Genomic DNA, 14,104 nt, shown 5'->3' on the forward strand with positions numbered 1-14,104 from the left:
GGGTGTGTGTGTGTGTGTGTGTGTGTGTGTTGAATATTTTTGGACACTTTATGGATGTTTAGTTGTGTGTGCATGCACGTGCCTGTGTGTGTGTGCGTGCGTGGGGGGGGGGTGCGCAATACTCCTAAAGGCATTATCTCTTGCTTTTATCTCTACACAGTCAAATCCAGAGCGTTAATTTGGCTCTTAGTAAAAATGGGCACTTTCTAGTCCAAAATACACCATGGATTTTGCTGTGGTAAGTTAACGCCCACCCCCATTAACCACTTAAGCCCTATTTTACACTTTCAATTTAAAAAATAAATAAGTAAAAACGTGCAAAAACTGCTGACCTAATCTCATCTGCTATATTTGCTATTATAGAAAATCTGCCCAAAATGTGACCACAATACAGATGCCAGGTTGAAAGCGGTAACGTGGTGTGTTTGTTTAGGCCAGGCTCCTATTGCTTCTAGTTAAAGACGGACACACACTTACACATTTCTTTCCAGGAAACATTATGAAACACAAAAACAGTCACCCATAGAGATCCCCTGTGTCCCATACAGAGTCCATTATTCTTATTTCTACCACAAATTGTGTGCGTTTGTGTTTGTGCGCGCGTGCACGTCCACACACACACATCCAGTCAGGAAGATTCAGCACCGGGACTAGAGAAGAGCATACATACAGTATCTATTCCAACATTATTATTATTATTAAATTGTTTTTATTGATTTTTCAACACCAACAATACACACATACATACATACATCACAGGACGAAACATAATCATACATTAACAATACCTTACGTAAACAGACAGTAATACAAAAATTCAAAAATAGTATCTATTCCAACATAGTAACGCTCTCACACTCTATCTTTCTATCTATCTTCCATCTTCTATATATTATTAATATAATCCCCTTGTGGGTCGACTTCCTGTTTATCCGTTCCTGTCTGCTCGCCTTCTTCTACCATACCAGTAGTGCATTTGCCTCCACTGCACAAATGCACAAATAACACTGCATGCCATGGGGAATCTACTACACTACATTTCACGTTTGCAAATTTCATATTTTCCGTACACTTCGTATTTTATGAAACTGCATGATTGCTCGGAGTTCGGGCTATGGGATCTATCGTCGCCATGGTTACAGCGCCGCAAGCGCTATGGGATGATCAAACTGCGCATGCGTGGAATCCGCGGACCCACTAAGAAATTGCACTTGCTTACTTTCATTACTTCAGCGTGGACATAAAGGCATGCGATCTGCCTTTTCAGCTCATGCTGCTAACAGCGTTTGCGTGTTGTTTACTCAGTGATACAACGAAGGACAGCGCTATGGACCCCCGTCTGTCTGTGTGTGTGTGTGTGTGTGTGTGTGTGTGTGTGTGTGTGTGTTCGCTGGCGGTCCGCGATGCCGATATGTGTGTGTGTGATCGTGTGTGTTTGTGGATTATTTCATTGTGCGTGTGTGTGTGTGTGTGTGTCTCTTGCTCTGTGTGTGTGTGTGTGTGTGTGTGTGTGTGTGTGTGTGTGTGTGTGTGTGTGTGTGTGTGTGTGTGTATACATATAGCTCCAACTAAATCCATGTCATGTAATAGAGGCCTTGAATATTTCCATAAAGCACCAAATAAAGACAGTTCCCACAAATGACACCATGATCAGACAGATGATAATGAACACTCTCCTCTTCATGCTGTTTTCCCTCTCCCTCCCCATCTATCCTGGCATGGGCTGTTTCAGAACCCTGAGAACGGCGAGGCTGCAGAACATCACCACTAGCATGCAAAATAGGCATTTACCCAAATGAACATTATATACCATATCTCATCATAACCCACCAGCATAGTGAAAACCCAATGATGACCAACCAGGCCAATGCAGAGCAAGCCACCTTGTTCCTGACGGGTTTGTATTTGAGGAATAATAGTACATAGCCTATATTGTAGGCTACTAGATGTGAGGGCCTAGGCTACTAGTAAAATACAAAAAAGAATTACCGGTACCATTTAAAAAAAGAGCAAATCTCTAGTAATTACACTATTTACCCAAAGCAACAAATCCTGGCCAGGGGTCACACAGGGGTCACAGTCTCCCACCACCAGCAGGTCTAAATATAGACCCTGGTCCAGTTTGATGACTTCCCCTGAAGGCAGCTCATGTCAAAGCCCTTCTGTCTGAGCCAGTCTTATCAATGCAAGGACAAGTCTGACCATGTAGAGTGTGGCAAAGACACACATCTTTGGAGTGGTTGTCACACATAATAAAACACACTGAGTAAACAATACAAATGCAAAATGTCACAAGTCAAAAACACTTGAAGTGGTTTCTTCAAGTAATGTAACCAAGACACAGGTAAAACATAGGTGATGTAAATTATTTGGCCAGATTTAAACTTAGTTGTGCTCCAAAAATAGCTGATCTATAAGCTCACAACGTGTTGCATCATGACGTGTTGTGAGCTGTATGTGACACCAGCATGAAACAAATATTTAAGTCCATGCCATGGAAGTACACAAAAGTATTGATCTCAATTCATACTCGTGAATTGAGATCAATAACCCTCTCCAGAGTCTCCACTATTTCCAATCTAAGCATAACGGCTTCTAAAAGACAGCTCTTTTAACAGCATAAAATGACTCCATTTATTGTGTGCATGTGAGTATGGCGGTCTAATTGACAGCATCTTTCAGTACATTACTCACAAACAGTGAAGATATCAAAATCTCGTACCATCTGTGCTCCTGACAATGATTCCACTAATTAACAGTACTTGGCCGATGTCCATTGGGAACGATTCCCCTACGGTTATGCAATACCCGTTGTATATGTCTGTCTGTGTCCCTTTTATGCCTATACTGTGTATGGAGATTTCTGTATCTGTCTGACGTGCCAACTGCTGATTCAACCATGTATGGGGATTTGCGGATTTACCTATTTTTTTGGGGGGGGGAGATCCACAAAGTCGGTTGGTCGAACGGAAGGATAGTTACGCACGCACACTCGCCGCGCGCAGAATTTATAATGCTTCATTTATAAATATAATATAAATGCCATTATTTACTCTGGTGAAATGAGTGACATTTTCATACAGAGATTAAAAACAGGACTTAATGGCGAAGCTCACTGAGCCATAACAGCTTCTAGTGCTACCGGATTATACTCAATATACTTCTATCAGTATGGTAGGGAAACTAATGCACTAGCCAACCAGAATTTTAAAATTAGATGGGCCCCCTTGTAGATCTCAGAATTCATGAGGCCAGTCTATGACATAAGTCATCGATGATATATCTATGACGTATGACTCCATAGTTTCAGCCAGAAGTGAGCCGCAGTGACTTACATTATGAAATTAAAGTTAAATATTTCAAAAAATATAAAACATATGTGACCAGAAGAAATCATGGAAGTACTTCTTCATCCAACTGGCAGTGTGCACAAGAGATTTGGCAACGATCGGTCCAGTGGTTTGCAGTGGTGTAAAGTAACTAAATACTACATATACTCAAGTATTGTACTTATGTACAGTTTTAAGGTATTTTTGGGCGGTGCAACCGCCCCTATATGTGAGGTTTGGACATCGACATTCGCTGCACTGTGATTGGCCACCATTGTACCCCCCTACACCCCTAACCCCTACACATTCAATGCTAGCTGTAATATGATTGGCTGACTTTATTGGCTCTATTGACTCTATTCAGGACTGTGATTGGCTAGTGAAACACATGACACATGTGCATAACCCTATAAATAGGACCATGCACTTAAAAAAAACACATTTATGTATTTTTTTAAGTGAATCACCCATTGTGGACCAACCATTGTTTATTGTTAATAAATAGCACCACCCACTTCAGAAATATGACTTTTCTTTAAGTGAACTTCCATCACTGTGATGACCACTGTGACCACACCGCCCACTTCACACTGGGTGTGATTTTGTATTTACTTTACTGGAGCATTTCCAATTTTCAGTACTGTTACTTCTACCCACTACATCTCAGAGGAAAATATTGCACTTTTACTCTACTACAATTATATGAAAACTTTAGTTACTTTGTAGATTTGGATAATTATTACAAAACACACTAACCACTTCAGCCCTATACTGCAATCAAATACATGTAGAATAAAATAGCAGCCACAGCCTGAATTTACCACCACCTCAGGGCTTGTGGCTGGTGCATGGTAGGCCACGGCCTACACAATTCTATTCAGATCGCAGATGGTTCCAGGAAACGCACAATGGTTCAGTTCCAGACCACTTTATGTGTCAACTTTTTACATTTGTATTTTATCTTTTAGATACTAGCCTTTGCCTCCAGCCAAGAGTGTTTCATACTATGTTTTTACTGTTAACAGACAGTCTTGACTGACATCAGATATCACCAGCTTTAACCCATTAAAACCGGGAAAGTATCTGTCATTTTAGATTTTAGCTATATATTTATAGCAACATAAGTTTTTCTGAAAAGTCTTAGGATTTAGAACAGTGGTTTAGAACAGTAATTCTCAAAAATAGAAGATTCAAGATATACAAGCTCACAGCGAGCTTGTACATCTGCTATTTTTGAACATTTTTGAGAAATCTTGAAAGAGAAACAAATCTTCTCTTCTGAGGGTCCCTGGCACAACACATTTTCAAATGGGGGTCCACGACCAAATATATATTTCAATGTGGGGGTCCTTGGCACGAAAAAGTTTGAGAACTACTGATTTAGAAGGAATTTGTAGAATCTGCATCAGGTCTTAATGGGTTAATGTCTGCCTTCTTTCAACTAGAGCTTTCTACGGAAGTAGACAGTGAAACGAGCTGAAAACAAGCCCAAAAGAAGCGACTAACACATGAGCACTATGAGAACCTATATACTGTATACATCGGCTATTACAAGCTCACAACGCGTCGCAATGAGCTTGCAGATCTGCCATTTTCTAAATATCTTGAAATAAAATGTGGAATATTTGGCACAAAACATTTTCAGATGGGACTTAGGGACAAATACATATTAATTTGGGGTCCATGACATGAAAATATTTGAGCAACCACCAATATTTACAAGCAACTTTACAGAAAACAAAGCCCAAAGTCGCTTATAACAAGCAGACATGGCAACACTGCCTGCAGCTTGGAGGCGGGCTAGCTCATCAGCCTGCTCTGGTGAAGCTGCCCATTAAATCGCAGCTCTATAAAGCAAGACATTAACCACTTACAGTAAGCCCTATATACTTCATTGTATGAATGAATATGAAGAATAGCCTATCTACAAGCTCGCAACACGTTGCATTGCTTGTAGATCTGCTATTTTTGATATTTTGTTAATTAATATGAAAATAATTGAAAAATGACTTGGAAATTGGGAATCGGAAATTTAGCCCAAAATAGTGGCTACAGCAATGTGGGCATGAGTGACTTCTAAGGACATACTCATACAGTCCTGCACTGATGTTAGTGGAGGGACTTTAATGACCTACTGTACTGTTAACAGTAGTAGGGACGTGGCAGAAGTTTCATACACATGTATGTGTGCTTGCGCCACACACACACACAAACACACACACACAAAACTACTGTTTATAGAGTTATAGTCAGCCACAGCACGTAAACTTGGAGACACAGAAGATCAAAGGTTAGATTAAAGAAAAGTTGTTTCATAACTCAAGACACTCCCCACATCCTTCCTCCTACTATAAAATTAAAAGTGTCTGTCTGTCTCTCTGTCTGTACTCCACTGAAATATTTTATTGTGTATACATTTTGTCTGTGTGCTGTGATTGTGATTTGACCAGGGGGTGGGGGGTATCTGGTGCGGTGACAGGCATGGATGAACCTGAAATCTGTCTCATTTAAGAGGAAGCGCTTGTTGTGTGTGTGTGTGTGTGTGTGTGTGTGTGTGTGTGTGTGTGTGTGTGTGTGTGTGTTCATGTACGTGTGCACATGTCTATTGCCATTGCCAGAAGGTCTTAATCTGGTCCAAAGTCTGCTTCTTTGCTTAGAGAGAAGGAAAGCATGAGTTGACCCTTGCCTGAGTGTTTGCATGTGTGTGTGTGTGTCAGACAGGATGGTAGGGGTGGCTATGGTGGTGGTGGTGGTGGTGGTGGGTGTGTGTGTGTGTGTGTGTGTGTGTGTGTGTGTGTGTGTGTGTGTGTGTGTGTGTGTGTGTGTGTGTGTGTGTGTGTGTGTGTGTGTGTGTGTGTGTGTGTGTGTGTGTGTGTGTGTGTGTGTGTGTGTGTGTGTGTGTGTGTGTGTGTGTGTGTGTGTGTGTGTGTGTGTGTGTGTGTGTGTGTGTGTGTGTGTGTGTGTGAGAAAAGGGGGTATTCCTCCTGATAAACCATTTAGAGCTCAGCGAACCGTCTAAGCTAGTGACAAGCAGAGTTTAAACAAACATTTCCCTCCCTGTCTCTTTCCAGCCACCACCACCCAATGCACCTCTCTCTTCTCCCTCTCTGGGACATCACAGACTGAAAGTTTCTCCCTCCCCACCATTCCATGCCATCTCATTTTATAATTCCTAAACATCATCTTCCTTTCTGCTGATATACTATCCATTGTTTCTCTCACAGCACTCTGTGTTATGACGTGTCCGTGACCAGTCAGGGCAGCCAGGTTAACGCCTCCAGCTAAAACACGCTTTGACGCTTGCAGTGCAAAAGCCGTCACACAATTATCGCTCCACACACGCCGGCAAACCATGAGGGATGCTAATGCTAAGATAAAGCTACGGTGGGCTAGTTAGCATGGCTAATTGAGCTACTGTTGACACAGTGGGGCTTCCTGCAGTCTTAAGGAGCAGCGCAGGGCCGAGAATAGAGGGGGGTAATCTCCTCTAAGACCATGGCGTCCATCTGTGAGGGCCATCTGGACACTAACGCAGACCAACACACACACACAATGGCCTTTGATGACACTTGAAAATAGATGGACAAGACAACTGTGCATGGCAGTCCAGAATATAAAATGTGTTTGTGAGGTGTTTGACGTAGGATCCAGACAAAATGTGATATGTGATATTCAGTGGTTGAGACATTGGGACCTTGAGGTGGAAATAATAAAATTAAATAAAAAGCTAGCTTGCTTACTTATAGCGTCCATTAACACAACATACATATAGACACAATCTCACGTACGCAAGCACGTGCGTGCACACACACACACACAAAACAAACACCTCCTTTATACCATGCATTATAACCACTTTGATTAAGCAACTCAGTTGTTGATTTGCAAACAACGTAATCTAAGCTCTTTGTTAAATGACACATTTTATGCAGTGTGTGTGTGTGTGTGTGTGTGTGTGTGTGTGTGTGTGTGTGTGTGTGTGTGTGTGTGTGTGTGTGTGTGTGTGTGTGTGTGTGTGTGTGTGTGTGTGTGTGTGTGCGCGTGCTTAGTCTCTCATAGATCAGTGGGCCATGGAGACACACATGGGCCTGATCAATAATAGAATACACATGTGGCTCCAATCAATAGGAAAATACACACACCATCTGACGGATGGACGGACAGACGGATACACAAACAGCTATAGTGAGAGCCAGGTGGAACAGATGTCATCTGTCATACACTCCTCTCCGTCTCTGCCCATTAGATCTGCCCATTCGTCGCTCAGTCACACATGCAATTTCTCCCTCTAACATAAAGCTCTTGTTCAGATACCCACCAAGATAGAAATATACCCACTTCTATCACTCTCTTTGAAACATAACACTCAGTCACTGACGCGTGCATGCACGCACACATACACACTCTTCTAAGGGCAGACAGATGTGGTGCTGGTTAGCACAGTGCTAGCACAGAGCTTAGCCATGCTGAGTCAGACTATTGAAACGTCTGTCAGGCCCCTATGGGAGGCCACGCAGATCACTGACCACTTAACGCACACACATATACATAGAATGGCAAGTGCACGTGCACGTGCACGTGCACGTGCACGCGCGCACACACACACACACACACTCTTTTGTCTTTCCCTCTGGCCCTCTCTTTTAAACAAACACTCACACTCTCTCTCTTGGGACAGGGTGAGGGGGAGTTTGACTTTTCCATTCTTTTATTTGCAATCATTTCAGCTCTATCAGTGTCAACTGGACTGAAAAATAGTATTTTTTTTAAACAGCCTGACATGCTGGTGAGGTCAACGGTGCCACAAAAACACAAAACAAACAGGAAAAGGATAAAAAAGGATCCCAACAGCGGAAAATATGGGATAAAAATAGGCTGGCTGTATGAATACAGATTAAAGTAAACAGGGATATGCTGCTGTGTCATTTTTTAAGGTTTGGCATCCTGATAGCCAAGTGGTTAGGGTGCATACTGCAATGGGTGCAAAATGCCCTGATCAGTGAGTCGACGGTACGATTCCCAACCGGCTGACCCATTTGCTCTATGCCATTCCTCTACTTTCTCTCCACATTTCCGTTCTCTATTAAAAAAAGGCTTAAAATACCTCCCAAAAACAACCAAAAAGGTCATAAAGGTTTTGGCAGACCGTCAATCTCTTAGGAGCCTCACTAGCATCTTTGAAGTTGACCATTTCACTGGTTATTACCCAGTGTGTAGTATTCAGTTTTTCATCATTTAAGATTTTCCTAATGGTTTCTGTATAGTTTTCCATCTACCGGCACAAAACCTGACCTATTGCAGGGCACTGAACAATTTGGGCAAAAAGTATTAAAGCAGATTATTTAGCCAGATATTGGGATTATAGACCTTAATCAGGATTAGTCTCGATTTAGAGAGAATAATTATTTTCATTGTACTTTTCTTGTATCTTGCATTAAAAATTTTACCACTTCTAATGACATATTAGGCCTTCTGTGAAATGTTTCTCAATATTCTGTGATTCTCACTAGAAACTGATAAAAAAAATGCAACAAGTGACTGTGATATCTTTTATCTCTTTGTAATTTGTAGAATATTGTGTTATTGCCTTATATTATTTGTGGTGATGACTAATGGGGACCTGTAATAAATGTACAACACCCAATGTCTGTGAATCAGCCTCCTATTCATACACGTGTAGTTGGTATGTTTTTAACCACTTCATACGTACTTGACCGGTGTCCTCCAGGGGTCTGTGCTAGGCCCCCTCCTATTTTCCTCTACACCAAATATCTTTACAGATAATAGCCAATCTACAAGCTCACAGCTGCTATTTTCGCTGAATGTCCCCCCCGCTGTTGGAGAAAGGCTCATGAAAATCTATTTTTACTCTCATCACACATTGAACAGGCAAACACAGACAGGCCGCTCCATTCATTCATTCTGCCCATTATACAGATGAATGAAGACAGTGGCTTCTGTCCATCCCAGACAAAGAGACAGAGATAGGTCTGTGCATCCTGGATCCTGAACCTACCTTGTGATCCAAAAAGTCATAATAATGAATTAAAATAATTCCGTATTTTTTTTATAAATATAATAATATAAAAGAATACAACATTATCAAAAATAAATACATTTAAAGTTGTAGCTCTAAAATAAAAAGTTACAGCTCTAATCTCAATGAGAGCCTAATATTGGCAGCACAGCCCACAGCCCATTTTTACTCTTAGATACTGTAGGTATATAAAGTACTTTCAGTGACTCAACAACCAAGCTGTCTTTGATGTTTTCTTCTGTGCAATTTATCTGGACTGGGACGCGAAGGGACGGCCGCAGGGTGATTAAAATGGGCTCCTCAAATTAATAGCAAGCAAGTAGCATCCACAGCCATGGAAAATATGTCTCCCAGGAGAATGAGCCTGTAAAGGCCGCCACTCTGCCGCATCGCCACAGTAGTTCCATTTGTATTTCCTAAAAAGCGGCAGGGTTGTTGTGTTTAGCGTGATTGAAAGTGATGTGTGAATACAGGCTAGCTGGCTGGGTTTCTCTTTAACAGCCCTGCAAATTAGAGGGTTAATGCATTGTCTTTTTTCACTCACACACAGACTGGAAACACACCCAACACACACAAATGCTTATTCACACACACATACACACATATCTCCATCATCATACAGATACATGCAAACATGCACAGACCCACACACACACACACACACACACACACACACACACACACACACACACACACACACACTAAGCGACCAGAAGAGAACAGCCAGCAGGACACACCCTCCTCAGGGGACCTGACTGGCTGTCTCCACCCTCCGCAAACCAAGCGTGCCAATCTCTCACGTGTGTGTGTGTGTGTGTGTGTGTGTGTGTGTGTGTGTGTGTGTGTGTGTGTGTGTGTGTGTGTGTGTGTGTGCGCGCGCGCATATGAGAGAGAGAGAGAGAGAGAGAGAGAGAGAGAGAGAGAGAGTAAGAGGGGGTTGGGGGAGTGGAAAAGAAGGGGGGGTGACAGCACCCCACCTCCACCCACACCCCTCCCAAGGAACCCCGTCATTACCCGTCCCAAAACATCCCAGAGGGGCCTCAAGAGAGAAGCGACACTGTCCCTTCCCTCCCTTCATCCCTCTTTCCCTCCCTCTTCATCCATCCACTCCTCCGCTTCCACCGCCAACCCCCACCCTCAGACATCACCATGCAATTAGTGGCTCCCTGCCTCCTTCACTAACTCTCTCTCTTTCTTCATAAATATCTGTATATATCTGTCTGTCTGTCTGTCCCTCTCTCTCTGTTTATAAATATCTCTCTCTCTCTCTCTCTCTCTCTCTGTCTCTCTCTCCGTCTGTCTGAATCTCTGGTGGGAAGGAAGATCAATCCAGCTGCAGACACACCCAAAACCTAACTCAAGTCTTAACCACTCGAGCCCTATGCACTTTACCTCGTCGTCGTACAACCAATAGCGGAAATAGCGACGAGACGCGCTGTGAGCTTGTAGATTGGCTATTTTTGTTGCGCAACGTATAAAATAAGCATTATCCAGTCAGTCCCGCTTTCCATTCTGTGCCTCAGTCTCTATCCTTCCAATCATCTCACCCCCCTCTTTGCTCTTCTCCCTCCATCTCACCGTCAACTAACCCCCCCCCCCCCGCCCCCGCCCCAAAAAATGCTGCTACCACCACAAACCCTTGCCAACAGCGATGCTATCATTATGTTAATGAACCGACGGGACCACTTCCTGTCTGTTGAAAATCCACTTCCTGTGTGTCAGTTAGAATCGACGGCGGCGCCCATCCCCCCCACCGGCGCCAGCTGTCCCATGAGCCCCTGAGGGCATCTCTTATTGGTTGAAAACTATCTTCTTCCTGTATGTATATATGTTGGCGGAGACGGCAGCTTTGAGGTCCCTTTGGGGCTTTGAAGCTTCGGCTTTTAGGTGGCTCGTTTGTTTGCCGTTCATAAAAATGAGCGAGAGTGAGTGTGGCGTGTGTTAATTGGGAGCAGGCTTGGGTAGCTTCACAGGAGGACTTTGTTTGTACGCAGAAAGGGGAGGTGGGGTGCTGACCAAGTAGACAGAAACTACGCAGAAATGTGTCCATAAAAGATATAGTATCAAATGTAGGGATGGGGATCGAAACACGTTTCTATTAAGGACACGGTTCAGAACTTCTTAAAATCTGAAAAACAATACTGACTGCTCTAATCTCATCGATATTGGTATCGAGATTAGTGGGTCTTAACATGTCATGTCTTTCTTGAGACACTAACATTTGAATAAGGAAATAAAAATAAAGAAGTTCCAGTAAGAATTTATTGTCGACGAATGGCGAACTAGGAATGTCTGCATCTATCTGTCCACGGGTCTGTGGACAACGTACCAAATCTCTGTGTCAGTGGGGGTGTAGGCATCGGCTTCACTGATTGGCCAATCCAACCCATCGACTTCACAGATTGGCCAAGCTTTGCATCATGTTTATGCTGCTGCACCAACAGAAGTGGTAGTCTGAACAAAGCGGGTCCATCTGTATGCCTCTATTTGTTCCCTCTGTCTCCCTCTATTCATGCCCTTGTACAGTACGTTGTCAACACCACGTCAGCAGTTTTTGACGATAAGGGATCCCCATATCTCCATATTTGGTCGATTAGTGGTAGAGTGGAGGTTACCGCACTGAGTACTCTGACAACGGGTACTCTGACAACGTACAGCAGCGGGTGGGGCATGCATCCCCAACTTGCATCGTTCCAGAGTAGGCCAGTGCCCATTCATAAATCACCCATTGATTGTAATACCCAACGTTATTAGTACTGTGGAAACGGGTACCGCACTGGATACTGTAACGGGTACAGCGAATACTCTAGCAGGTACAACGTGTACTGCATAACCGGGCGGGCCATGCATTCCCAACGTGCGTGGTCCACGAATAGGCCTGACACCGGTCTAGGAAAATGTTATATTTCATTTAACAGTGGAAAAAAAGGAGGTACCAAGTTGGCCCACCTGATCCATCTAGCGGCCGGCTTGCAAGATTAGCTCCGGACAAACACACACACACACACACACACACACACAGACCGTCTTATAGACGGCTAGTCTCCAACAGAGCCACGATGTACAAATTAACGATCCCCATGCCTAATCAAGAGTAGCATTCACACACCACATACACATTCCTCACCTATGGACGTAGTGCAGCTGGTGAACAGAGTCGATGGCCAGCACCATCTCGGCCAGGTAGAACCTGGCCATCTCCTCCGGCAGACGGTCCTCAAACTTACTGAGCAGCGTCAAGAGGTCACCACCTACGTAGTAGTCCATCACCAGGTACTGGTGAGAGAGGAGCGACCAAACGGGACACGTTAAAAAACAATCTTCATTCTCTACTAGTACAGCACAGTTCATTGTAAAAGAATAATAATAGCAACAGATAATTTAGAACACACACCAAAATCCTGAGTGTTGATTTAAATGGATCCGTAAGGGTGAGCTGAATGAACACTTTCACTGTGTAGTAGTTGCAGTAATTAACAGTAGTAGTATTATGTCATCCGTTTCTTATTTGAGAGAGTGCAACAAAAAAATGGCAGATGATCCATTACAGGCTTTGAAAAAAGCAGATCTACAAGCTCACAACGTGTCGCGATGCAAGCTCGGCTATTTTCGACAAGTCGTACCACTGACTATAAATGAGATACAGCATCACATTCCACAGAAACATCAAACAATCATCTAATTGTAGACAATGTCATAATTTTGACTCAACATGCCATTTTCTGATCCCTCGCCCTTTTTCCATTGCTCCTCTCCCTATTTTCTCACAGTATCATTAACATTGAGGGCATTCTGGCTACAAATGCCTAAATGACTACGGTTTGTCTTATTCACTTTTAGGGGTTCCCTAAAAATAGCCGGCTGGACAGGCCGTAGTGTGTATTTCTGAAGCCCTGGGGAGTGTCCAGCGAAGAGCATTTGTTGTGAGAATCTAGGGAATGGAATGACGGGCAGCCCTGGCATTTGAACCCAAGGTCAGGGAGCGCATACTGGCTCAGCAGTCAGTCAGAGATGGACAGCCACATCAGCCAATGAAAACTGCGGTAGGACGGCAGCGTGGCTATCAGCCAATCAGCAGCCTGGGAAGTCATTCCTTGGTGGACTGGTCAATGGCTGTTTGGCATTATTAATGGGCATGTTAAGTGATTATGTTTTTGTTAAAAGAAAATTCCTTTTCTTTTTCATTTTTTTTCTCCTCGATATTCTGATAGTAATGGTTGCTATAGAGTTTTTGTTTAGTAACAGGGTCTCTCCGTCTCACCAGCTCTACAAAGGTCATTTATCAGCTTCAAATATAGTATTTGTTTATCCTGTATGAGTTCTCTCTCCTGATTGGATGAAATTTGTATCGCGACCTGAAAATGTATTTCAGTTTTATAAAGAGCTGGAGTGAGATTGGTGAGATCCTTGCTACTGAACAAACACTCTATAGCAATGATTGATATTGGAACATAGAGCTATTTAACACTTAATTAAAAATAAATATATATCATTTACACACCTTTCTGTTCTGTTGCCCACTTTCGTGCAACGTTACTTTTAAGTGTACCTTGTGTGAAGGAATGAAGGTGGCATTCAGACACTTTTCCATTCTAAATATAGTAGTTTAATATGCTGGCATAACCACTATATCTTTACAATCTTAATATTAAGCAGAAAAGCAGACCAACCTCAGGGCAGTTATTTCCAGAACATTAAGTGTAAAGGCTGGGGGGGTCATTTGACCATTAAGTCAGGG

The 14,104-nt window shown here is 43.0% G+C and overlaps 1 protein-coding gene across 3 annotated transcripts in view; it reads right to left on the bottom strand.

The window, feature by feature from the left end:
- cdc42bpab (CDC42 binding protein kinase alpha (DMPK-like) b) overlaps positions 1-14,104 on the bottom strand; it is a 106,239-nt gene that overhangs the window by 44,609 nt on the left and 47,526 nt on the right. For all 3 annotated transcript variants that reach the window (XM_080453728.1, XM_080453727.1, XM_080453726.1), the window contains exon 5: positions 12,494-12,642. In XM_080453728.1, the coding sequence (XP_080309854.1) occupies positions 12,494-12,642 (149 nt within the window). The remainder of the gene's footprint in view (positions 1-12,493; positions 12,643-14,104) is intronic.

Source organism: Gymnoscopelus braueri (genome assembly GCF_963280865.1).
Source record: "Gymnoscopelus braueri genome assembly, chromosome: 16".
Taxonomy (NCBI): Eukaryota; Metazoa; Chordata; class Actinopteri; order Myctophiformes; family Myctophidae; genus Gymnoscopelus; species Gymnoscopelus braueri.